At 46.2% G+C, this 24,980-nt stretch overlaps 1 protein-coding gene across 1 annotated transcript in view; it reads right to left on the minus strand.

Annotated features, from left to right (window-relative positions):
* Positions 1–20,722: 20,722 nt before the first annotated feature.
* The window catches only part of LOC122929440 (C-type lectin domain family 4 member G-like), a 32,534-nt gene continuing 28,276 nt past the window's right edge, over positions 20,723–24,980 (minus strand). Inside the window, exon 13 of the mRNA XM_044283002.1 lies at positions 20,723–21,287. Coding sequence (XP_044138937.1) covers positions 21,149–21,287 — 139 coding nt within the window. The 3' untranslated portion in view covers positions 20,723–21,148. The remainder of the gene's footprint in view (positions 21,288–24,980) is intronic.

Here is a 24,980-nt window from a genome sequence, read left to right on the forward strand (position 1 = left end):
ACTGTTCCACCGGGTATACCCCCTTTTATTTGATGTTTGGGCGCCAAGGGTTATTGCCTGCTGACCACTCCTTGGATGTACACCTGATTGCATCAACCCATTCCCTAATACCGACTGGGTTGCTGAACACCAAAGGCGATTGAATACGGCCCAAGCTATTGTTCAGGAACGTATGGACTATGCTAGAGACCGGCAGCAGAGAGACTATGACCAAGCAGCCCATGCAGAACCCTTGACAATAGGGGCTGTGGTATGGTTAAAAAATAACCGCCGTACCAGTAAACTGGACAGTAAATGGGAGCAAAGTCCTTATGTTGTCACTGCAATCCCAAATGTTGGAACTCACACTTATGAGATCACCCGGGAGGGCAGGGGATCCCAAATTGTACACCGAAACCGGTTAAAGCTCTGCCTGACACCAGGACCCAGTGCCGAGAGTTCTATATCTGAAACCCCTGTGTCAGAGTCATCGATACAGCCCGAGGATCCTATGCAGGCTGTCCGAAATCTAAGGTATGACGCTGATCCCATGCATTGGCTTCTGACACCATGGTTGAACTTGTTGGTGCCCGCTCCGGCACCTACTGTACCTTTACTTCCAGAAGAGCCGGTTCAAGATGCCCCGGATCCAGTTCCCCCTCTAGTGGATCCTGTTGTTCCTGTTGTTCCCGTTGTTCCTGACCAAGGTCTCACGGATGGAGATCCTCCTGTTGCTCCTCTCTCTTCTACCTCGGTGCTAAGGGAAGAGGAAACCCCTGTGTTGAGAAGGTCCACCCGGATGACCAGGGGACGTCCGCCAGTCCATTTAAGAGACTTTGACTATGCTGGTGGTGTCTCCTCCCGAACAGTTACTATCGGAAATAGCCTGCTTGATGTTTGTGCGCACGAATGGACTCCTCCACGTGAGCCCTTGCCTGTTCTACACCCACGGGGAAACCCTGTGTAGTTCCTTATTATACTTCAGTCAAGAAAAATAGACTAACCTGGTTCACCTTAAGTCCGCTGTGCCAGGTCAGCGGCCGTGCCTAAGAAGAAAGAAGACGCCCCTTTTTCTTGCGTCCTTTGTTGCAAATGTTATATTTTTGTGTGAAATAGTTGTTTATTATATTTATAATGTAATGGTTAAATTATGCATCAGCTTATGTTGGTTCAGGCATGTGTGTGAGTACGAGGCCTTACTCATGTTAAAGTCTGGGGGTGTGCAGCATACGGGTAGGCTACCCGACACTGCTAGATTTGAGTGTGTAGTTCCCTTTAAGCTAGTCAGGCCGGTTACCGGCAATCCTTATCACAGCCAGCAGAGGGAGCCCCCAGTTCAGTATAAATAGGCTAGGGCCTAGCTCAGGAGGGGGAGAAGTTTCCAGACTCAGTGCAGAGAGGGTTCCCTCCTGAGTCTGTATGCATAGAAGTCAGAAGGGCCTAGCTAAACAGCCTGAAGACACAGAATACCACAGAGGCCGATCAGATAAAGCAAGAGGTACTCAAGATAACAGAGGAGGTACTAGATAAGGACAGCTTCAAGGGTACGCCAGATAAAGGGCATTAGACCTTGGAGAGAAAGTCACATGTAGCAGGACCAGTCAGGAATAGTGTGTAAGCCGCCTGTACTGCATCTCCTGTAATCAACACTCTGTATAATGCCTTGCTAAGACCGGCCATTCTGTACTCCCAAGAACCAGCTGTATTCACTGATATTCAGTAAAAGTTCCAGTTTTGTTGGCTATCCTATGCTTGCTTCATTCTTCTACAATACCATACACGGCGTGTCACCGTTTAATTGACACTGGCGTCACGAACTGTTAAATACCTGCCTGTTCCAGTATTTGCCCCAATTGAAGACGACAGTGGATCCCAGGTTAGTGGTCAATCTGCACTACAAAGCCCAGCATACACTACTGACCCCCTGGGACACTGCACGTACAGTTAAAATCTACATAAAATATTGGTCAAAGGGTTTATCTTAAGAAAACCCCATTCCATATGCTGTCTTTGCACGTAGTGAAGCCATGAAAGGGGTTCCTCTGTAAACCCCTCCTGACAGTCACTAAGTATGAGCAACTTCTGCCTAGAGATGGTCGTTTTGCGGCAAACTTTGCTCGGTCGCGATTTGCCGAACATATGGCAATATTCGCATGCGTCATATTTTTTTGCATAGCGCCGAACTTTGACCTATGACACATCCATCAGGTGGGACAGGACAGCCAATTGAGACGTTTCAGCACATGGACATACCCCTACCTTATAAATAAACCTGATCTGGCCGCCATTTTACATTCAATTTTTTGCCAGTGTAGGGAGAGGTTGCTGTGTGGAGCAGGGACAGGCTGTTAGGGACACCAAACGCTAGCTAATAGGGCCACAAAAGTCCTTTTAAGGACTGGTATAGGTGTGCTATCGATAGGTGTGACATACAGACTGGTGTGATATAATTATAATATACTTCTAACATAGAAAGGTGTGATATACCTATTGCCCCCCAAAAAACTGATTAAGAGGTGCGATATACCTGCTTACACCAAATATTGATAAAGGGTATTGATATACCAGCTTCCACCAAATATTGATTAAGGGGTTTTATATACCGGCTTCCAGCAAATACTCATTAAGGGGTTCTATATACCTTTTTCCACAAAATACTGATAGAGGGGATTGATATACCGGCTTCCACCAAATATTGATTAAGGGGTTTGATTTACCGGCTTCCAGCAAATATTCATTATTTGTTTCTATATACCTGTTTCCACAAAATACTGATAGAGGGGATTGATATACTGGCTTTCACAAAATATTGATTAAGGCCTGCGCTATACCTGCTTCCACAAATACTGCTCTTCTATAGGGACTATGTGACAGGGTCATTTTGAAAATGACAGGCAGAGGAAGAGGCAGGCCATTCCCAGAGGGGTGATAGGGGTTGGACAGGTGCACCAGGCCGGAGCCTAAGTGGGAAGTTGGAGAAGGTGCATGCGATTACATCAAAGGACACACCAGAGTTGGTTGAGTCGCTCACTCAGCTTTCCGATTCTGCACCCTTCTCATCCACTGTATCAGCACCCTTCTCACTCTCTGCTGTGTGCACCCCCAAAGACACCACCACCTCCATCACCACCATAGCCCCTCCACTCGAGTCAGAGGAGTTATTTTCCCATTCATTCACAGACCTTACCGATGCGCAGCCATTCTTGGCATCGGATCAGGAAGAGGAGGTAGCAACAGCCTCCACCCAGTGGTCTGACGACAGTACCTAGATCAGCCCAAGGAGGGTGGTCCCCGCTGTTGCTGCCTACTCCGAGATCTCTAATGTCAGGGGTGGTGAAGGTGATGATGATGACGTGTCGATGGATGTCACATGGGTGCCCATAAGAGAGGAAGAGGAGGGGAGTTCAGAGGGAGAGACGGAGCAGCAGATAGGGAGGAGAAGGAGGAGAATCAGGCAGAAGTCTCAGTGCACAGCAGGCAAAAAGGAGACTGCAAATGTATCTGGAGCGAGCCATCCACCATGCACGGTCACATCTGGCGCTCCCAGGACGCTGGTACATGGCTCCGCAGTGTGGGCTTTTTTTAAAGTGTCAGCTGCTGACAATAGTGTTGCTATCTGCAGCCTATGCTGTCAATGCATAAGTCGCGATAAGCCCAACACTCACCTTGTGACGACCGCCTTAAGAAGGCACCTGGCCGCCCATCACCGAGCCCAGTGGGAGCAACACCATCAGAACCCACAAAGCCACACTCCCGGCTTGACAGTTGGTAAAGTGGTGTGCGACAACGGTGCCAATCTGCGGAGCACGCTATAACAGGGCAAAATGACACACTTGCCGTGCATGGCACACGTCCTGAACTTAGTCGTGCAGCGATTCGTTGCCAAATACCCCGGGGTTCAGGACGTCTTGCGGCAGGCCAGGAAAATCTCTGGCCATTTTAGAAGATCTTACACGGCCATGTCTTGCCTTACTGACATTTAGCGGCGACACCACTTGCCCCTCAGACGTCTGATTTGTGACTGCCCGACGCGCTAGAACTCCACCTTGTATATGATTGATAGGCTGCTCCAGCAGAAATGTGCCGTTAACGACTATCTGTATGAACTCTGCAGCAGGACAGGTTCGGGGAAGTTTTTTTTTTTTTCACCGCGCCAGTGGCTGCTCATGCACAATGCATGCAGACTTCTGCGCCCATTTGATCAGATTACCAAACTGGTCAGTCGCAGCCAGGGCACCATCAGTGACATCGTACCTTACACCTTCTTTTTGGAGCGTGCATTTTGCGTTGTGTCATTGATCAAGCCGTCGAGGAGCAGGAGCAGGAAGATGAGGAAGTCGCAATGCTGAATGAATTCCCAGGGGGCTACTCCATCTGAGACAAGTCAGCAGAAGTCTGAAGAGGAGTCAGAGGAGGATGGTGCCTGTGGGAGGAGGAGGAGGAGCAAGAAGAGTAGGCTTTAAACTTTTCTGGGATCCCTGGTGTTGTCCGTGGAGGGGGGGAGGAGACCGAGGACTACATTATCCTGGGCGATGAGCAGAAGCCAGGCTGTTCCACCGCTTCCAATTTAGTGCAAATGGGGGCCTTCATGCTCCAGTATTTGAAGAGGGACCCTCGTATAAAAAGCATAAAGGGCAAGGACCAGTACTGGGTGGCAACGTACTTAGACCCGCGGTAGAAACACAAAATGGTGGACATGTTACCAGCATCACAGTGGGTTGTCAGAATGCAGCATTTCCATGCTTTGCGTCGAGAGATGCTGCATTCTGCTGTTGCGGGCACTGGCAGAGGAATTTTTACCCACGGAGAAATAGTTGCAGGTACCAATCCTACAGAAGAGGGCGGTTTGAAGATGTGTTGGTCACTTCGGATATGAGATCATTCTTGCAGTGAACCCATCGACAGCCGCCCTCCGGCTACAGCCTCAGGGAACGCCTAGACCGACAGGTGTCCGACTACATCGGGTTAACGGCCGATGTGGACGCTCTGAGAAGCAAGCAGCCCCTTGACTACTGGGTGTGCAGGCTTGACCTGTGGCCAGAGCTGGCACAATTTGCCATGGAACCCTTGGCTTGCCCCTCGTCAAGTGTCCTATCCGAAAGGATGTTCAGCGCAGCAGGGGAAATCGTGACCGATAAGCACACTCGCCTAGCTCACGACAGTGTGGACTACCTCACATTTCCAAAAATGAATGAGGCGTGGATCCCAGAGGAATACAACACCTGTGACGACCACATTTAATTAAACTTCCTCATGCCAGCCCACACATATCCACCACCACCCAAAACAAATAATGGTCCCTGTCTTATGTAAATACAGCGGCATAAAAGGTCTTTTCTGTCCGGTGAATGCCTAATGTTTGGGGCAACGGAGGAATTCAACACCTGTGACGACCACGTGTTATCGAATTCCAACTATTATCATTTTTTTTTTTTTTCAAGAGGGGGGATTTCGTTAGCTATGTTTTTAATCCAATTTTAAATTTTTAGTTCTTTTAAACATATGTATTTGACATGTATTTGTACTGGCCTGCAGTAAAATTGATATCCAATAACCGTCTAATGTACCTCCAGCCACATAATCACTTGTTCTTTTCTGTACGGTGAATGAATAATTTTTGGGGCCTAAACTCCACTGGCCTGAAGTAAAATTGATATCCATTGACCGTCTAATATACTTCCAGCCACATAATCACTTGATCTTTTATGTACGGTGAATGCATAATTTTTGGGGCCTGTAATCCAACTGGCCAACAGAAAAATTGTTATACGGTGTCCGCCTAATGTACCTCCAGCCACATTATCAATTGTTCTTTTATGTACGGTGAATGAATATTTTTGGGGCCTGTAGTCCACTGGCCTGCAATAAAATTGATATCCATTGACCATCTAATATACATCCAGCCACATAATTACTTGATATTTTCTGTCCAGTGAATGCCTAATGTTTGGGGCCCGTACACCCGTGGTCTAAAATAAAAAATGTTTAGGCTCCAGCAGGGCACATTTTTGACAGTTTCCCTTTAAGACGCATAAAAATGGCCCCTGATTAAAATACATATTTTTTGAGGGAATTTTTGCCATTGATCCCCCTTTGTTATGCCACTGTCCATGTTGTGGGATGATTTGTGCACTTCTAGTAATTATTTTGTGGCTGCAAATATGACCTGAAGGTTGTTCAGGTTAGCCTGCCATTAAAGTGAATGCTTGCGAACTTGCGGTTTGCGAACATCACTACTTCTGGCTATCTATATATTGCAGGGTAAAAGTATGGCTCGCAAGTTCTCTGGGTGATAGCAGCTGATCCCTGGGTTTGTTGCCGTAGTCCAGAACAGGGTAACCGCAGAAGGGCAAATTGTACTAATGTTGTATTGTTAAAAGAGTATTCCCATCACATACAATGGGGACATATCGCATGGATATGCCCCCATCATCTGATAGATGCGGGTCCCACCTCTGGGACCGCACCTACAATGAGATTGGAGCGGGAGAGCTGTGTCCACCATCAAGTGCTGCTCCCATACAAATGAATGGAAGGGCACCACGCACGTTCATTTTTATTTTCGACGGCCCCATAGAAATGAATGGAGGTTGGCTGCGCATGCGCAGTGCACCTTCCGTTCATCCCCGCTTCATTCTCGTTGTAGTTGCGGGTCCCAGAGGTGGGACCCGCACCTATCATACCAAGGGGGCATATCCTAGCGTTATTCCCCCATTGTCTGAGATGGCGAAACCCCTTTAAGTGAAATGTTCTGATTTACTGAATTTGTATACCCAATAGCATTGTATGGATAAGTCAGGGTTAACACCTTCACTCAACCCCTTAGATTGCCAGGAGATGGACCTGGGTATGCCCCTGCTTAGGGAGAGAGTTGAGTTGAGTATATGTGCTTTCTGTTTAAAACTAGGCCTTAGCTCAGAGAATCATCAGCTCTGAGGTTTCTGTAGCTAAAGAACAACTGCTGCATTAAAGTGCCTCAGTAAGAGAAGAAGTTAGAAGGTCCAGAATCTACAAGGTTGTTCATTGGAGTCAGTCAGCAAGGTATCATACCAGTCTATGCAGGCTCGGACTGGCTCACAGGGGAACAGGTGAATCTCACAAGGTGGGCCCCTAATCCCCCAGCCCCTGCACAAAGTGGCACATGGCACTACATACAGATAGGAAGAGTACAGAATCATAACCAGGCTTTCTCCCAAAAAAGTGAGTAGTTTATACTAATTATGCAGAGAGTGACTGAGATGATGTCTACCTACAGAGGCTGGCCAGCAAGTATCCTCTTTCCCCTGGGACCTACCCTCTCAAAGTCACTGCAGAGACCCCCAAAATAAATCATCTTCAGTGTCTTGCTCCTGCTGCCACTGTGCGAGCAGGTAGTTTTTGCAAATACCTGTACAGTAGGCCCCCAGAATGAATTTTACTGGTGGGCCCTAGGCCCCCCAGTCCGACACTGATAGCAGCAATGATGGGGGTTGTGGAAGGGCCAGCGTCAGCGTCAACACCTGGCATACCCGGGCAAGTGCCGTGGCCCGCTGCTCCTGGGGGGAGGCACTGCGCTGCTATGAGCGCTTCCATCAATACTCTTGGAAGCGCTCATTGCTGGAGTGCAGGGGAGCCAGCGGTCCTTGCATTCACTAACCGCAGCTCCTTCTCTCATCCAGGCCCGGCCCAGCTGTGACGTCATGACGTGTGTATCACTGCTGCAGCCGGACGGAGGAGAGAAGAGTGCAGAGAAATGAGCTCCGGTTAGTGAACGAAAGGACCGCCGACTCCCCTGCACTCCAGCAATGATAGGTATGTGAGGGGGGCCACTGGGAGGTCATTATACTGTGTGAGGGTCTTTAACACAGTATAATGACCCCCAATACCCCCCATTTAGTATAATGACCCCCAGTACCCCCCATTTAGTATAATGACCCGCACTGACACCCATATAGTATAAAGACCCCCAGTGCCCCCTCTATACAGTATAAGTCCCAGTGTGGGGGCTGCATTTGTTTCAGCCCGGCTCACGCACAGGCACAGGTAAGGGCTTACCTGTGCATCGCCGGACTTGTTAGTTTAGATTGCAGCCCGCATGTGTTCGCGGGCGAACACGGCGAACTGGCCATCACTGTTAGAAATGTTCCCTCTCACAGCAGTAAGGTATCTTTCTGCCATAGACTCTGTGTCTGACTGGGGTACCTAGGGCCCACCAGTAAAATTAATTCTGGGGGCCCACTGAAGAGTAACATGCAAATACTACGTACCTGCTGACACAGCAGCAGCAAGATGTTACAATATGATTTATTATGAGGGCCCCTGCAGGGACATCAAGAGGGAAAGTCCCTGGGGAAAGAGGAAACTGGCTAGCCTAGTCTGTAAAAGTCATCCTCATAATAATAAACTAGGTACTTTTGTAGTGTCCCACTCCAGGTATATGGGAACACTCTAAATTGCTACATGTTATTTCATGCCATTTTATGCATTTCCTTTGTCACAGCTGCTAAATTCCTATTTCAGGCTGGTGAATGCATTACATCCATCTAACGCTAGAGGTCTCTGTAACATCATTTATGTAGGTCAGCCACAGGAAGTTAGAGGGAGATTAGGAGTGAGGAGTTAGGAGGAAAGGAGACAGACTTGGCTCTGTTCTCCTTGGCCTAGCCCAGGGGACCATACTACTGCAACCTTTGTAGTCCAAGACAAGGATGTTTTGATCCTTTACTGTAATACCCCTTCCAGGGATCCCTTCCGGAGATTAAGAGAATAATTGCTGTATCTTGTGCAACCTTTTCAAAGAATGGAGCAGAGAGTTTGCTTGCCATGAGGGAGACCGCCCTTGGGTTGCTGAATCGCTGAAGCACAGAATATTGCTGAATTGCTGAGTGCTGAATATTTATTTACAGAGGATCCACACACTATATTGAAAGGCTGAGTAAACAGAGCAAGATCAGGAACCAAGTATAGTAATATCATCATTCCTACACAGTTGAGCTGGAAACCTATCTACACCACCTCACTAAGCCTGCTATTGGGATTTGCATTTCTACCATCTTGATGTATGACAAAATGCTGCTTTTGGATGAGACTTCTTGCAAGATTAAAATTTACAAGTAAAGTTCTTGTTTGGTTCAACTACTGCCTCTCTCATCATTCTACTCTATCTCCTAATTGCATTTAACAGTGCTGGCATCACGAACAACACAGGGGCCCAGCCACCAAAGCACCCTAAACACCTACACCATCAAGGGCACCTCAACTTCCATCTGGCTGGTGTTCCCTGCAATAGAGAGTGCCCCGGAGGATTTAGTGCTGTCTTCCCAGGGAGACTCTGCTAATCTTGAGTAAATGAACTACTACCCCCATCGGCCCACTGTGCCTCACGGTCCAGTCCGCTGCACTTTGTTAAATAATCTGCCCGTTAGAGGATCACATAGGCTGGTTAATAAGTTGTACACTGCCTTTCTATATGCAGTGCAGTCACTCTGCTGTGCCATGTGCCACTGGCGCAGGGAGTGAAGGATTAGGGGCCCACCTTGCGTAGAAGCCCACCGGGTGATCAACCTGTTCTCCTGTGGGCCAGTCCAAGTCTGGCTGCTATCCATTCATCGCAATTAGGGAAGATTAGCACTGTGCACTGCTCAGAACCGTGCCTTGATGCTGTTGGATGTACTACTTCTTCTATCCTTAATGTTAGTAAAGAGAGACTTATTTATTTACTACAACTGTCCGGGTTACTGATTCCTCAACCATCCGCTGTCCACAGCACCTACACCTCCTGCCGTGCACCCCAACTACCAACAGGCAGGAGCCCCAACATCAGGGTGTGCCCTCCTGTCACTGCACAGCCCCAGGAATCATCGGTGTGAGGGTTGCTGCCGTGATCTGTGTGTATCATCATTGCCAGAGTCACTACCACTCCCATTCTCCACTCGCTTTTCCTGCAGTATTCTCTCTCCTCAGTCTGCCACTTCCCTATATAGGGATAGGAGCTTGTCACACAGGACTAGACCTTTCCGTAAACTGCCCCCTTCTTCAATGGTTGGCTGTCTTCTCCTTCCAGCCCTTGTCCTTTCCTTGCCAGCTTTCTTCTCAGAATTTAGATTCTCTATGGAGACCATTTATTGCCTATTTTACTTTATTCCACTACTTTATGCACCTTTGGTCTGATTTTATCCCTATCTATACCGCCTCACCAGCATTTGTACATAGGGCTACAGCACTGTTATGGTTTTTATCCTGATCCATATGATGCCTGTGACTATTATACCATAGTCTGTTTTGCTGCGTTATCGTCTTTGGTTTTAGGTATGTTCCTGTATGTTTATGCTATCTGTGTATTTTTATGCTATCATTTTTCTTTTATGTTTTATGTGCATTTTCGGTGCTGAAATGCATAGCATCTGACAGTGAAGACCCATTCCTTCTCCGAACATTGACCAATATTGAAGTCTTGCTGGCAGCACCCGGTTGCACTTTTCTGATGTAGCAGCGAGGATGGGGTTAATAAGCAGCTGTTAGCCTACAAATTGCAGTACATACTCTTGGCATTGCGCCTGGTATTAGTAAAACCACATCCGGTAAGCCCGGCTCCCATGTCTGCTTACTTGTATTACTTATCCTTCATTATTTCTAGAGAAAGAAGTTTTCTGCGATGTTGTTGGAACAGGAAAGATGTCCAGGCAGATTCCTGCTGATTCATGCGTATTGATAATCTGCTACATTTCCACTAGTTCCTCTCATCAGCTATTACGGGATGTGCTTTTTTGGTGTGTCATGCAAATACCATTTGGAAATTAGCCTTTAATTAGAATAAATATTTAACCCAGGGGTGTAACAGGTAAGTAGTCATACCCAGACCCCTCGGTCACATCAGACCAAATGGCACATGGTGGGCAGAGACTCTGTTACATAAGGTCCAGGAAGGTAATCCCTTAAAGACCGGACCTATTTTCATTTTCGCATTTTTCATTTTTTTCCTCCCCATGTTGCAATTGCCATAACTTTTTTATTTTTCCTGTTCAAATAGCCATATGAAACAGAATTCCGCCAAGTTTTTTCGGGATTTGATATCACAGACTTCACTGTGCACTAAAAATGACCTGATGTCCTTATTCTGCGGCTCTGTACGATTGTGGCGATACCAAACGTGTGTAGTTTTTATTTTGCTTAATAAAAACCTTTAAAAAAAAATACAAAATTCTTTGCATCAGTATATTCTGACAGACATAACTTTTTTATATTTTGCCCTACAGAGCTGTATGAGTAGTTTTTATTGGTACAATTTCTGTGTTATGTACGACTTTCTGATCACTGTTGTGCAATTTTTTTGGGGGGGGACAAGATGACTAAATAGCGAATTGCATGGTTTTCAATTTTTATTTTATTTTTTAAACTGGCCTCCTAGTCATTCCCCTTGTTAGCCAGCCACACCTCTCCCAATCTTTTCAATATTTTTATTTTTATTACAGCACATTCACCGCACAGGATTTTTTTTTTATATTTTATTTCAGACATATTCAGACACGGGGATAGCTTATATGTTTTTTTTTATTTTTTATATATTTTTATATTGTTTATTATATTAAAACTTTTTTTTTTTTTTAAATAACTAATATCCCCGTTCCCCTATTAGAAGGGGGATAATATTAGAGATCTATTAGGCCTCCTGCACACGACCATAGGTGTCCCGTGCTGCGGACTGCATATGCAAATCCGCAATACATGGGTGCCTTTCCGTGGACATTCCGCATCACGGATGCGGACCCATTTACTTCAATGGGTCCGCAAATACGGAGATGCGGAATGGTGCGGAACAGAAGCACGGAACGGAACCCTACGGAAGCACTACTACAATCTTTTTGCGAAACGGGTGGATCGTGGACCTATTAAAGTGAATGGGTCCGCGATCTGCTGCGGCTGCCCCGCGGTCGATGTTCATGCATTGCGGCCCGCTGCACTGCCACGGGGTACACACGTTCGTTTGCAGGAGGCCTTAGGCCCTTTTCACACAGGTGAGTTTTCCGCGTGGGTGCAATGCGCGAGATGAACCATGTTATAAGGGAAAATAATACAATTTACAGAATACTGAACCCAAACCCGAACTTCTGTGAAGAAGTCCGGGTTCCGGTCCATTTTGCTTCCTTTGCTGGCTTGATTAATTTTACCATCGCATTATACACTGCTCGTTTCCATGCTTACGACCACCCTGCAATCCAGAAACGGTGGTCGTGCTTTCACACTGTAGGAAAAAGCTCTAGTCTACGCTCACTCCTGTAGTCAAGGCCACCAGAGAGGGTGGCACTCTTTTCCTATAGTATGCAAACACGACCACCGCTGCTGACTTGCAAGTTGGTCATAACCATGGAAACGAGCAGTGTATAATGTGATTGAAAAATGAATCCAACCAGCAAAGGAAGCAATATGGAGACTCACAATACATTAGTAAGTGCCTTGTATTAACTTTCTCTACATGATAAATACCACTTGCTGATGTGAGACAACCCCTGTAAGATATGGAGGCTGACTGAACCTGCAGAATCAGTATCAGGTCACTTCAATTTTTTATTTCTGCAAATGGTTAAAAGTGTTGCGCTTGAGCAATAATTAAGTCCCCATCGATGTTTGTACTCTGTGGTCTACTTAACATTTTGAGGGTCATTTATGATGAGAAGTACACCACATTGCGTAGATTTGCAGCTGAATATGCGACTTTTGCACCCGCTCACACCATCTTTCCACCAGCATCTAAAACACAGCTCCTAATAAATGACCCCATTAGTTCCCACTGTGGTGATCTCACCTTCTGCAATACCCCCGTGTATGATATACCAAAAACTAGACTGCCAATTCCCTACTTCCATCTACCATCTGTAACACCCCAGAGTTGTGTTACGAAACTCTTTTACCCCGCTACAACCTGTTAAGAGTATTTGCTTTGTCATCTGATGTAATTTCACATCATATTCTCACCAATGTGCAATGAAAGCCTTGTTTAATGTATATTGTTGTCATTCTTCATGTTCACCAGCAGGTGGCAGCAATGTGTTAGCAGGGAATTAAGTCAGTTTAGTGTTTCTGAACTGGAATAGTTCATTCCAGTTTAGCTCCCCCCTCTGTGAGCAAAGTGGGTTGCGCCCACATCCTGCCTCATGGGGAGGGAAGGAAGTTAGAGTTAGTGTGCCAGCCACCCCTGCTAGGGGAAGGCTATGCATGAAGGAGCTCCCAGATATAGGGATCCAAAGCCAGGATCTTGTCTCGGTTGAGACATTGATCATCATCCGCAGCCTAAGCCTTGCAGCCTCAGCTGGAAGAAGCAAGCAGAAAGTTACAGACAACTCCAATTCCAGGAAGAAGCCATACAGAAGCTAAATTCCTGCCACAGTTTAGAGCTACAAAGCAGACGTCCTTTCCTGCAAAGCTCCAGGTACATGATACAGCAGAAGATATATTCCTGCCACACATTGCCAATACCTGCTGGGACCAAAGACTAATGCTGTATCTTGCTTGAATGAGAGCTGCAACCAGTAAAAACAAGTTTGAACTTTATCAAAGGTCTGGATCTCAATTACTGACGCAAATCCCTCTATTACCTATACTAGCACCACACTCATTTTATTGCAAGTGAGCCACGATCCAGGAGTCTAGCCGTACCCAGGTAGGAGACACCGTTGACACCATTACTACTACCATACAGAGACATTACCCCACTCTGGCATTCCTAACCTGGTACGTGAGTTATAACAACTTAAAGGGCCCTGCGACAGTACCCTGCGCACGCTGCAATTGGCATCACAAACAAAACTATAGACTATTATACCCCTATCCTGACCCACTGCATAATTTGGCGTCCGTGTAACCGTACCACATCCCTCTCTAGAATCAACTTACAATCAACCTAAAAACAAACTAACATGTTTTATGAGGAAGCTCCCTATTCTTCACTCTTAATTCCTGCAAGGAGGTATGGACTTTACCACTCAGATTTACAGGTTGTAGTCCCCAGAGTAGTCGGCAGAAGCGCTAATAGTATTGAGCCAAACAAGGCGAGTCCAAGTGCCTAGCAGTCACGTACGGCCACGGCTGGAGCTATGGCCACCAGAGGAGACCTGCTGTTGGAACCAAGAACAATGGAACACTTGGTTTAGGACTTTACCTGGCGTAATCTGTGAGTAACTGTGAGCCATGAAATTCATTAGCTCAGTCAATTAAAGGATTATCCCATAATAGATGTAAAAAATGAAAACCTGACATCGTATAGTACATGTCAATCTCTTTCTAACAAACCTAGAACCAGCCCTGTACCTCACATGAATCCTGAGATCTCCACATTCATTGCTCCAATTGCTCTGTTAGGCTACTTTCACACTTGCGTTATTCTTTTCCGGCACTGAGTTCCGTCCTAGGGGCTCTATACCGGAAAAGAACTGATCAGGATTATCCTAATGCATTCTGAATGGAGAGCATTCTGTTCAGGACGCATCAGGATGTCTTCAGTTCAGTCTTTTTGACTTTTCAGGACGGAGATGATACAGCAGCATGCTGCGGTTTTATCTCCGTCCAAAATTCCGAAACACTTGCCGGAATGCCGGATCCGGCATTTTTACCATTGAAATGCAGGTCCCCGTGTTTTCCGGCAAAACGGATCCGGCATTGTGGTCTGCGCATGCTCAGACCGCAAAAAATGTGAACAAAAATAAATGCAGGATCCATTTTGCCGGATGACACAGGAGAGAACTCGTATCCGGCATTTCAATGCATTTGTCATATGGATCAGGATCCTCATTCGTCTGAAAAGTGCCATCAGTTTGCATATGTTTTGACGTATCTGCGACAGAACTGCCTGATGGAATCCTCTGCCACAAGTGTGAAAGTACCCTTAGATTTATTTCAAGCTGACAGCTCAGAGGGGGTGTCCTTTCTGCTGCAAATGTCTCCCTAGCACAGCTCAGGGGACACAACCTTTCTTCTGAAGCTTCCCCCATCACATCTTAGGAGAGGCATGTCCTTTGTGTTCCAGCTCTGTCCCTATCACAGCTCATGGGGTATGTCCTTTCTATTGCAGCTCTGTCCCTATCACATCTCAGGGGGTATGTCCTTTCCGCAGCAGCTCTCCCCCTATCACAGTTCAGGAAGTGTGTCCTTTTTTCTGCAGCTCTCTCCCTGTAACTGTCACAGCTTCTAAAAAAAGATCTGGCTGGTGGCAGTTGAAGGACAGAACTGAGCATGTGCGACCACCTCAGTGACGGAGACATGAGGAAAAGAACAGTCAGTAGGTGGCACTATACAGATCGATTTTAATGAATAGTACACAAACTTTTTAGTTACAAGCAATTACAAAAGTATTCAGATCCATGTGCCGCACTGAGAAATGTAGAAACTGTTTCATGGGACAACCCCTTTAAATATAAACTTTATCATTTTATTCAACATTTCAGGATATCAATGAGCAATAATGATAAGTGTACACATGGATTCAGATGTTAACATACCCAGAGGGTACACGGACCATCAGTATAGACAGAACCAATGCCGTATGTACGAATTTGCAGTGTGCGGGTGAGCCACTTTCAGAATATGACCATATGTAACATTGGTAATGAAAGGTGTGAAAAAAGAGTTTTAAAGCGTCGCTGCCACTTCTCTTGCATTCCACATGAAATCATTTTGGATCATCTGTTCTTGTAACGCTGTTCTGCCATTCCTCTATTATTCCTGATATAAGTTTTCAAACAAATGCACAGGTAAGGGTCCATTCACACGGCCATGAGCCGTCCATGCCCATCCTGCGGACCGCAAATTGCTGTCCGCAATGCACGTGTGAATCCCATATTGCAGAACAGACTCATTTACTTTAATGGATCTGCGATCTGCAACATACAGCAAAAGATAGGACATGGCCTATTTTTTGCGTTGCGGATGCACGACGAAAAAGCGCACAGAAGCGCTTCCAATCCGTGCCTTCAAATTGCGCCGTATCTTAAGGATTGCAGACCCAAGTCAACGGGTCCGCATCCACCATACGGAGTACACACAGCCGGTGCTCGTATATTGCGGACCTGCTGTTTGTGGTCCGCAATACGGGAACGGACGGCCTACGGTTGTGTTAATTGACCCTTTGTGATAACAGCTGGGTGTTACAGGTTAAGGGGAAGGGAAAACACCAAATACACACCACAACGAATAGACAACAATCTAGGCCTCAAAAGCTAAGGAAGAGGGATGGTGACCTCCTAGTTATCCCTAGGCCATTCCCTAACTCCTGCCAGTATGAGCAGATCCTGATGGTGGAAATACTCATACACCGGATACCTATGCCCTGCTAAAACTGACGAGCCCTAGGATGGGTAGCAGGGGATGAGACAGCTGAATCCTTCCAGAATGAAGGAACCTGCGTCTCCCTGAGGCCTAGAAACAACACACACCAGATAATAAGAAACATCGAAGGCAACAAGTACTTGGCTTAGAGATGTGTGGAGAAGCAGGAGATCCAAGACAAACAAGCACTAGCAACTCCAAGCAGAAACTATCAACCGCATGGTCAGCAGTGTGAGGCGGATCTAAATAAAGCCTCATCACTGATAACGAGCGGCACCTGAGGAGAGGTGAGATCCTGCCAAACAACAACATACATAGGAAAACAGAGACCAGTCAGATAGCCTCACGTGCAGCAAGTCTATCCGATCTTCTCACCTCTGTCACAGGAGGGACCGTGACACTGGGCATGGAAGTCCTTGCACAGTTAGTGCTGATTCAGACGACCGTGTGAATGGGTCTGCATCCATTCCTCAATTTTGCGGAACCGGTGCGGACCTATTCATTTCAATGGGGCTGCAAAAGACATGGACAGCACACCGTGTGATGTCCACACCCATAGTTCTGCTCCGTGGCCCGACAAAAAAAGATAGCTCATGTCTTATGCTTGTCCTCTATTGCAGACAAGAATAGGCATTTCTGTCATAGTGCCGGCCATGTGCAGTCCACAAATTACAGAACACACCCGGGCCGGTATCAGTGTTTTGCGGATCCGCAATTTGTGGAGCGCAAAACACTACGGCCGTCTGAATAAGCCTTTAGTCACTATGCAATTGGTCAATTGGTAACAACTGATTGTGCATTTACTTATAAGCTTCTAGCAGGAATAATAGAGAAAGGACACAACATAGATATCTGTGAAGGTTCTTTTTCATCCAGGTCATGGTATGTCAGTAGTAATAAGTCAGAGGAGCTGGACTTTTTTTTTTTACTTGAAGATGTTTCGCTTGTCAATTAGAAATGCGTGTGCAAAAAATCTCCAGCAATAAATACTGGTGACTCACGCTTCAGTCATGGAGGCAATGCTGTTCTAACACCTCTTCCGAGGCAGTTTAATCATGCCCAATAGCTTCAGTCATGCAAATGCAATCAACATCTTACCTTCATAACTGAAACACTAGTCACCAGCATTTAAAGATGCACTCCCACAAAAAAATGTATTCTCTGACCTGTTAGAAAGGTGCATGATGTAATCTGTAGTGAAGGTAATCTTCTTACCAGTGACTGTATTTGTGAGTTATAACCTCCCTTCTGATCCTCAGCTGTGTCATGTGACCAGCGCTCTGACTTTCCAAATAACACAGGATCTTATGTGTGGACAGTAGGTCAGTTTCTCTATGTATTCCTATGGAAACCTCAATGTCAGTCTCATAGGTGTGAATAGAGAAGTAACTGACTTCCTGTCCTATGTCAGCTGGAGAGGCAGAGTGTTGGTCACATGACACAGCTGATGATCAGAAGAGAGGTTATAACACAACTACAATGGCTACACTGGTAACATTACCTTCACTACAGTTTATATCAAATACTTTTCTAACAGGTCAGAGAATAAAAATGTTTGTAGGAGTGACATAATGTATAAGCCATTCTAATTAAGAAAGCTAGTCGGATGACTAGCAAATCATCTTCAAGAATAAAAATACAAGTTGCTGTGACGTACTACTCATAGCAAAACACAGAGTGATAAGAATAGATGTTCCAGAATTTTTATTACATGGGGAATGCAAGTAGTTACTAAAAACAGACATGTCAGGAGAGGGGAGAGGTCCACTTTACTGTTGGCCTTAATAATCAGCAGATCAGGATATTGGCACACTAGTACTACTATTAATACTACAGTAACTTTATAAGGTGTCTCCCCTTTTCCACTTTTCTTATTGGAGTGTTGTAATATATGCATCAAAGTTTCTGTATGTTTTTATTACATTTAAAGGGGTATTCCCATTTTAGACAATGGGGGCATAGCGCTAGGGTATGCCCCCATTGTCTCATAGGTGCGGGTCCCACCACTAGGACCCGCACCTATATCGAGAACGGAGCCGGGAACGCTGTGGCTGGAGGACCCCAGATTTCCCGAGGTCCGTCCACCGCCAAGCACTAATCCTCGCCTCTCCTATAGAATTGAATGGGAGCGTGCCACGCATGTGCAGCCCATGCTCCCATTCATTTCTATGGGGCAGACGGCAATAGCCGAGCCAGCGCTCGGCTATTTTCGGTGGCCCCATAGAAATTAATGAAGAGCGGCTGCGCATGCGCAGTGCACTCTCCTTCACTTTCGGGGCTCCGTTCTCGATATAGATGCGGGTCCCAGCGGTGGGACCCGCACCTATAAGACAATGAGGGCATATCCTAGCGATATTCCCCCATTGTCTAAGATGAGAAAACACCTTTAAAGTTTTTTTTTGACTTTTGTATTCCTCAGGATAGGTCATCAGTATCTGATCAGTGGGGGGTCTGACAGCTGGGACCCCCACCGATCAGCTGTTTGAGGAGACAGCAACGCCCTGGTGAGCGCCGCAGCCTCCTTACAACTTCCCAAGCACAGCGCCGTACATTGTATAGTGGCCGTGCTTGGTATTGCTGCTCAGCCGCATTCACTTGAACGGGACTGAGTTGCGTCTAGGTCATGTGACTCATGAATGTGACATCACTGGCCGCAACTTTCTCAAGTAGCTGATCGGAGGGGGTCCAGAGTGTCGATCAGATATTGATGGCCTATCCTGAGGAACCCTTTCAGCACGTTATCTTGCAATCAAGCATGAACACTCATGATTCTTCCTTTTCTGTTCAAATAGCGTCCTGTACATGGCAACAACCATTCCAGAAGACGCCATTGGGTGAGCTGCGGACTTGCTGATCTTGGTCTCTGTGGTATTTGATCCTGCAGTCATTTTCGCCTTCAGGTTACTTACATGCATTATATGTACGTACATACCTGTTATTACTAGCTAACAATGATCTATTTTCTAGAAACCATTTCTGGACACTGAGCTCCCTCTAGTGGCAGCTGCAAGTAACTGCAATGACTGAGTCCCAGTAAGCGAGGGAAGCAGTGTAGTACCAGGCCCCTTTCCACCACAAAAGCCTCACAGCAGTAATGTGCCCTGTCGCTTTGGTAGGTATGGCAATACCAAGGGAGTAACAGCTTTCAACTTAGGCTACATTCACACGACCGTATGTGTTTTGCGGTCCGCTAAACACGGATCCACAATAAATACGGATGACGTCTGTTTGGCATCCGTATTGCATCCTTTTTTTTTTTTGTGGATCCATTGTAACAATGCCTATACTTGTCCACAAAACAGACAAGTATAGGGCTACTTTCACACTTGCGTTTTTGCCTGATCCGGCAGGGATCAGCAAAAACGCTTCCGTTACTGATAATACAACCATCTGCATCCGTAATGAACGGATCCGGTTGTATTATCGTTAACATAGCAAAAACGGATCCGTCATGAACTCCATTGAAAGTCAATGGGGGACGGATCCGTTTTCTATTGTGTTTTTTCTCCGGTATGGGAATGAAACCAAACCTTTTTTTGGGAGCATTCCGTTCTGTTCAGTTCCGTTTTGTCCCCATTGACAATGAATCGGGACAAAACGGAAGCGTTTTTCTCTGGTGTTGAGATCGGATCTCATCACTGGAAAATGTAAACGCAAGTGTGAAAGTAGCGTAGAACATGTTCTATCTCTTTTGCGGAGCTACGGAACGGACATACGGATGCGGACAGTACACAGTCTGCTGTCTGCATTTTTTGCGGACCAATTGAAACGAAAGGGTCCCCTTCCTATACGCAAAAAATAAATAAATAAATAATGGAACGGACACAGAAACTAAATACATTCGTGTGCATGAGGCCTTAAAGGGGTTCTGCAGTTTGTTTAAACTGATGATCTATCCTCTGGATCGATCATCAGCATCTGATCGGCGACCCGGGACCCCTGCCGATCAGCTGTTTGAGAAGGCAGCGGCGCTCCAGGAGCACCGCGGCCTTCTCACTGTTTACCGCAGGCCCAGTGACGTCACGACTACTATCACTGGCCTGGGCGCGGCTAAGCCCCGTTCACTTGATCCCCGCCGATCAGATGCTGATGATCTGTCCAGAGGATGGATCATCACTTAAAACAAACTGGAGAACCCCTTTAATGTAATCACCCGTACCAAGATCATAAAGTGCATCTCTTCCTCTGTTCTATGTTTCTAAGGGCTCACGCACACAACTGTATTTTCTTTCCGTGTCCCTTCCGTTTTTTTTTTTGCAGCCCATATGCAGAACCATTGACTTCAATGGGTCTGCAAAAAACGTAAATGAATATGTGAATTCCACAAAAAGATAGAACATGTCCTATTCTTGTCTGTTTCTGCGGACAAGGACAGGCATCGTTATAGTGGATTCGCAAAATAAAAAAGCGATGCAACACGGACGTCAAACGGATATCATCCGTTTTTGTTTTGTTTTTTTGCAGATCCGTGTTTTGCAGACCGCAAAATACTTACGGTCGTGTACATGAGCCCTAAAGCCTCATGCACACGGGCATGTGAATTTTCTGTTTGCAAATATGGATTCACATAATACGGAGAGCTTCTTCCATTTTTTTAGCCCCATCCGTAGAAAGGGTTATTGTGATCAGCTAACATGGAAAAGAAGAGGATCTGCTCTCAGATCTGCGGATCGGGAAAAGGGATCCGTGACAAAAACTGGATGTGTGGAGTACTATCTGTTTAGGATAACACACATAAGTACCATAGAGACGGAGCATGCAGCCGCTATGGTAAAACTGGGCAGCACAGTGGGGCCCTGGTTTATTCTAAGGGGCCCACGTCTTCTTCCATATACTAGAGGCTTAGATGGTTCCCGGGGCCTCGGTCGGAGTCTCAGGCTCGGCAGGTAGTTACTTTCCTGCAGATGTAATCTATCGTCTTGCTGCAGTCCAAGTCATTCCATCCGCCGGAAATCATCTCGGTGCAGTGCTCCCGCTGAGCGGAGTTATTCGGTTCACCTGCATACCAGTTACTGTACAGAAAAATATCATGTAGGATGAGTGGAATATAACGTTATACACCGCCAAGTCCTTACCATGGCAGTAAAGCCTTGACCGCGAAAAACACACAAAGCATACATGAGCAGGGCCGCTTTAAACATACAGCACTTGCACAAGGCCACCTCGATAATGGCACCACTTTTATGGTCCATTCACGCGTCCGTGTGAGTTTTGCGGATCCACGGATCGCCGGCAGTTGATAGAAAATGCCTATTCTTGTCTGCAATGGCGGACAAGAATAGGACATGTTCTATTTTTTTTTCGGGAACAGAATTGCAGACCCGGAAGTGCGGGTCCGCAATTCCATATCCAGGCAGCACATCGTGCTGCCCCATAGAAATGAATGGGTCCGCAATTCCATATCCAGGCAGCACATCATGCTGCCCCATAGAAATGAATGGGACCGAAATTCCGTTCGGAACGAAATTGCGGACCTGTGAATGGACCCTTAACGGTATCCGAGCCATACAGTGGCATCCGTACACCGTAGAGTTCTATTGTAAAAAAAAACAAACGTATATGTTAAATGGATGCCTCAGACTGACGCCATACAGTGGCATACGTTCACCCTAGAGTTCCATTATAAAAAAAAAAAAGTATACGTGGTTTTTACCGGACTGTGCAGCATACAAGAACGTGGTGTGCTGCGTTTTTGTATCCTTTTTTTTATTTTTTATGTATATGTCAAACAAAGGTATAAAACGTGATGTGAACCCAGCCTAAGTGGCGCATTACTGTGACGGCATCATCCTGCCTTCTCCCGGCTGTGGGGAGTACAAGACACTGGCTGCTCTCATAGGCGTTGCGATGACGCGACTCTATAACACCGTCTGTGTGCGGGTGGTGCCCTCACTGCTCTTTCAAGGCTTTCTACTTGGGAACAGGGTTATGTAAGTATATATAGTTTTTATTCTGAATTACATTTAAGTTACTGGGGGTATATTGACTCTGTATGTTGAGGCCATAAAAGGGGTATTATTGCTGTGTGAGGCACTAAAAGGGGCACTGTTACTCTATGGAGCCTAACAAGTCACACTACTACTTTGTGTGACCTAGATGGGGACTATTACTGTGTGTGGGACCTAAAAGGTACAGCATTACTGTGGGGAGAACATCGGTGGTATTTTTACTGTGTGAGGCACTATTACTGCTTGGGTCACCATCTATCTAGCACTGTGGTTTGAGGGGAACTGTTGAGTATTGGCCTGAAGTCATGGTGGTCTGGGCCAGATAGAGAGGAAAAGGGAGAGCTACAGACTCAATTGGAGGAGACGTTACCTGTGACTCCAAACCTTTCTTATTAATGTGTCTTAAAAAAATGCCTCTAAACAGATACAATTGCTGTTAGGGTATGTTCCATCATGTTTCCTTTTTTGCCACTTTTTTTTGCTAAGTAGTTGTAGGACTTCACATGGCAAAGTTGTATAAGGTCACCCTGACAGCAATATGCAGCACCCCCTGGTGATACTAGATGATGACCTGGAGTAAAAGGGTATTCCTGTCTCAGATCTGGTATTTAAAAAGGATATTCCCGGTCTCTCCAGGTGACGTAGCCGACAGCAGATGCACATAGCCTTAGGCTTATGTCACAGTTGTCTCCATTCAAATCTAAGGAGTTAAGGAGGGAGCCAAGTGGCTGGCTTTTCTTGGGGGTAACAGAGGTCAGCATTAGGACCTTCCCCTATTAGACATTCATGGTGAATACTGTATAAGTGTCTGAGATGAAGTCAGATCCCTGTCAATCAGCCGATCACTGGGGCAGCCCCATTCATTATAGAATAAAGCAGCCCCAGTGATCAGTTGGATCGACAGGGATCTGACTTCATCTCAGATGTGGAAGTTGAGAAAACCCTTCAATATGTGTTATGAATAGTAATTATATAGCACCATCAACTTCCTTCTCGCTTTCCATAACATAATATTGGGGTAACGTGCTGTGATGGCTGCGAAGGACAGGATGGTTTACAAGATACATTATGTAGGAGCTTACAATCTACAAGGAATGGAGAAGAGACGAGCACACGTATGTGGGGAAGGCGAGGATTCCAGTGGTAGTGGTGGCACTGATAGGAGTAGTAGTGGTTCACAGTAGCTCTCCCTGGGGCTCTGCAGTAAATGGAGGGGGCACGCATTCTTTCCTCAGGGCAGTCCCCGAGTTCTGGGACTCCTGCCTGATGCTAGGTGAGGTGCCCTTGATGTTGTCAGATTTAGAGGTGCGAGGCAGGGCTCCCACATGTTGTAGGCAGGATAATGGCAGAGGTGGAATGGTGGAGCAAGGCAATAATCAGGTCAAGGAACAAATCCAGTGGTCTTTACTGAGGTAGTTCAGGCTCTGGTAGCATTCAGTTCTCTACAGAGGACATGCCCAACACTTCCAAAGCTGATCATGGAATAACTGGCAGTAAGTCAGGGTTCGGCACCACTGACTCATCGGACTAAGAAGAAGGGGGGGCTATGCAAGTAAAAAAAGGAGGTGCTCAGTGATAAAGATACAGAAAACGAACCACGGCACTCAACATCCACAAAACAATCCCATTTATTGCATAGAAAAGAGTGCGCGATAAAATGGGATAAGACAACTCATAGTGTAGTGTACGGGAGAGTAATACCCCGTCACTACAGAAGGGTCACTTGGGTATTGTCGTTCCCCCTGTATTTAAGGGGAGGTTGGTATAGAACATCTTATAATGTCATGCTATGTATTTTCCTGTTACTGTGAAACGTGCTTATGCAGGCCGGCTAGGGTGTCATTCCAGCTCTGAGTCACTAGAGGGAGCTAGGGAACCCTAGGTTATATAAGGCCCAGTCAGGAAGTAGCAGTAGAGTGTTCAGACAGTGGGAGCAGAGGTCAGAAATGATCCTGTGTCTGAGAGAAGACCGGGCTATGGGCCTGTGAGAGCATAGCAGGCCTGAAGCCTGTCGACTAGGAGAGGGTAGTAAAGGCCCTGTAACCGGGTTCCGGATCCAAGGAAAAGGTTCCCCTCCTGAGTCACCATCCGTTTAGCTGAAGCAGCATAAGCAAGCCACAAGTCAAGACACAGATTACCACAGAGGAGGCCGTTCAGATAAAGCGAGAGGTACTCAAGATAACAGAGGAGGTACTAGATAAGGACAGCTTCAAGGGTACGCCAGATAAAGGGCATTAGACCTTGGAGAGAAAGTCACATGTAGCAGGACCAGTCAGGAATAGTGAGCAATCCGCCTGTACTGCATCTCCTGTAATCAACACTCTGTATAATTCATCGCTAAGACCGGTCTTCCTGTAATGTCAAGAACCACCTGTATTCTTCTAAAATCAACCGTCTTTTATGGAACTGTGCACTACCAGTGTCCGTGTATTATCTTGACTGATATTCAGTAAAAGTTCCAGTTTTTGTTGGCTATCCTGTGCTTGCTTCATTCTTCCACCATACTTTACACGGCGTGTCACCGTTTAATTGACACTGGCGTCACGAACTGTTCAATACCTGCCTGTTCCAGTATTTGCCCCAATTGAAGACGACAGTGGATCCCAGGTTAGTGGTCAATCTGCACTACAAAGCCCAGCACACACTACTGACCCCCTGGGACACTAATCGCTCTTTTTGGCGTCACGAACAGGATCCGCATACTTCTACAGTGCAGAGAAGTGTGAACTGTGTGCTTTAACTATTTCACCACCGTTT

This window comes from Bufo gargarizans, chromosome 2 (genome assembly GCF_014858855.1).
Source record: "Bufo gargarizans isolate SCDJY-AF-19 chromosome 2, ASM1485885v1, whole genome shotgun sequence".
Classification (NCBI taxonomy): domain Eukaryota; kingdom Metazoa; phylum Chordata; class Amphibia; order Anura; family Bufonidae; genus Bufo; species Bufo gargarizans.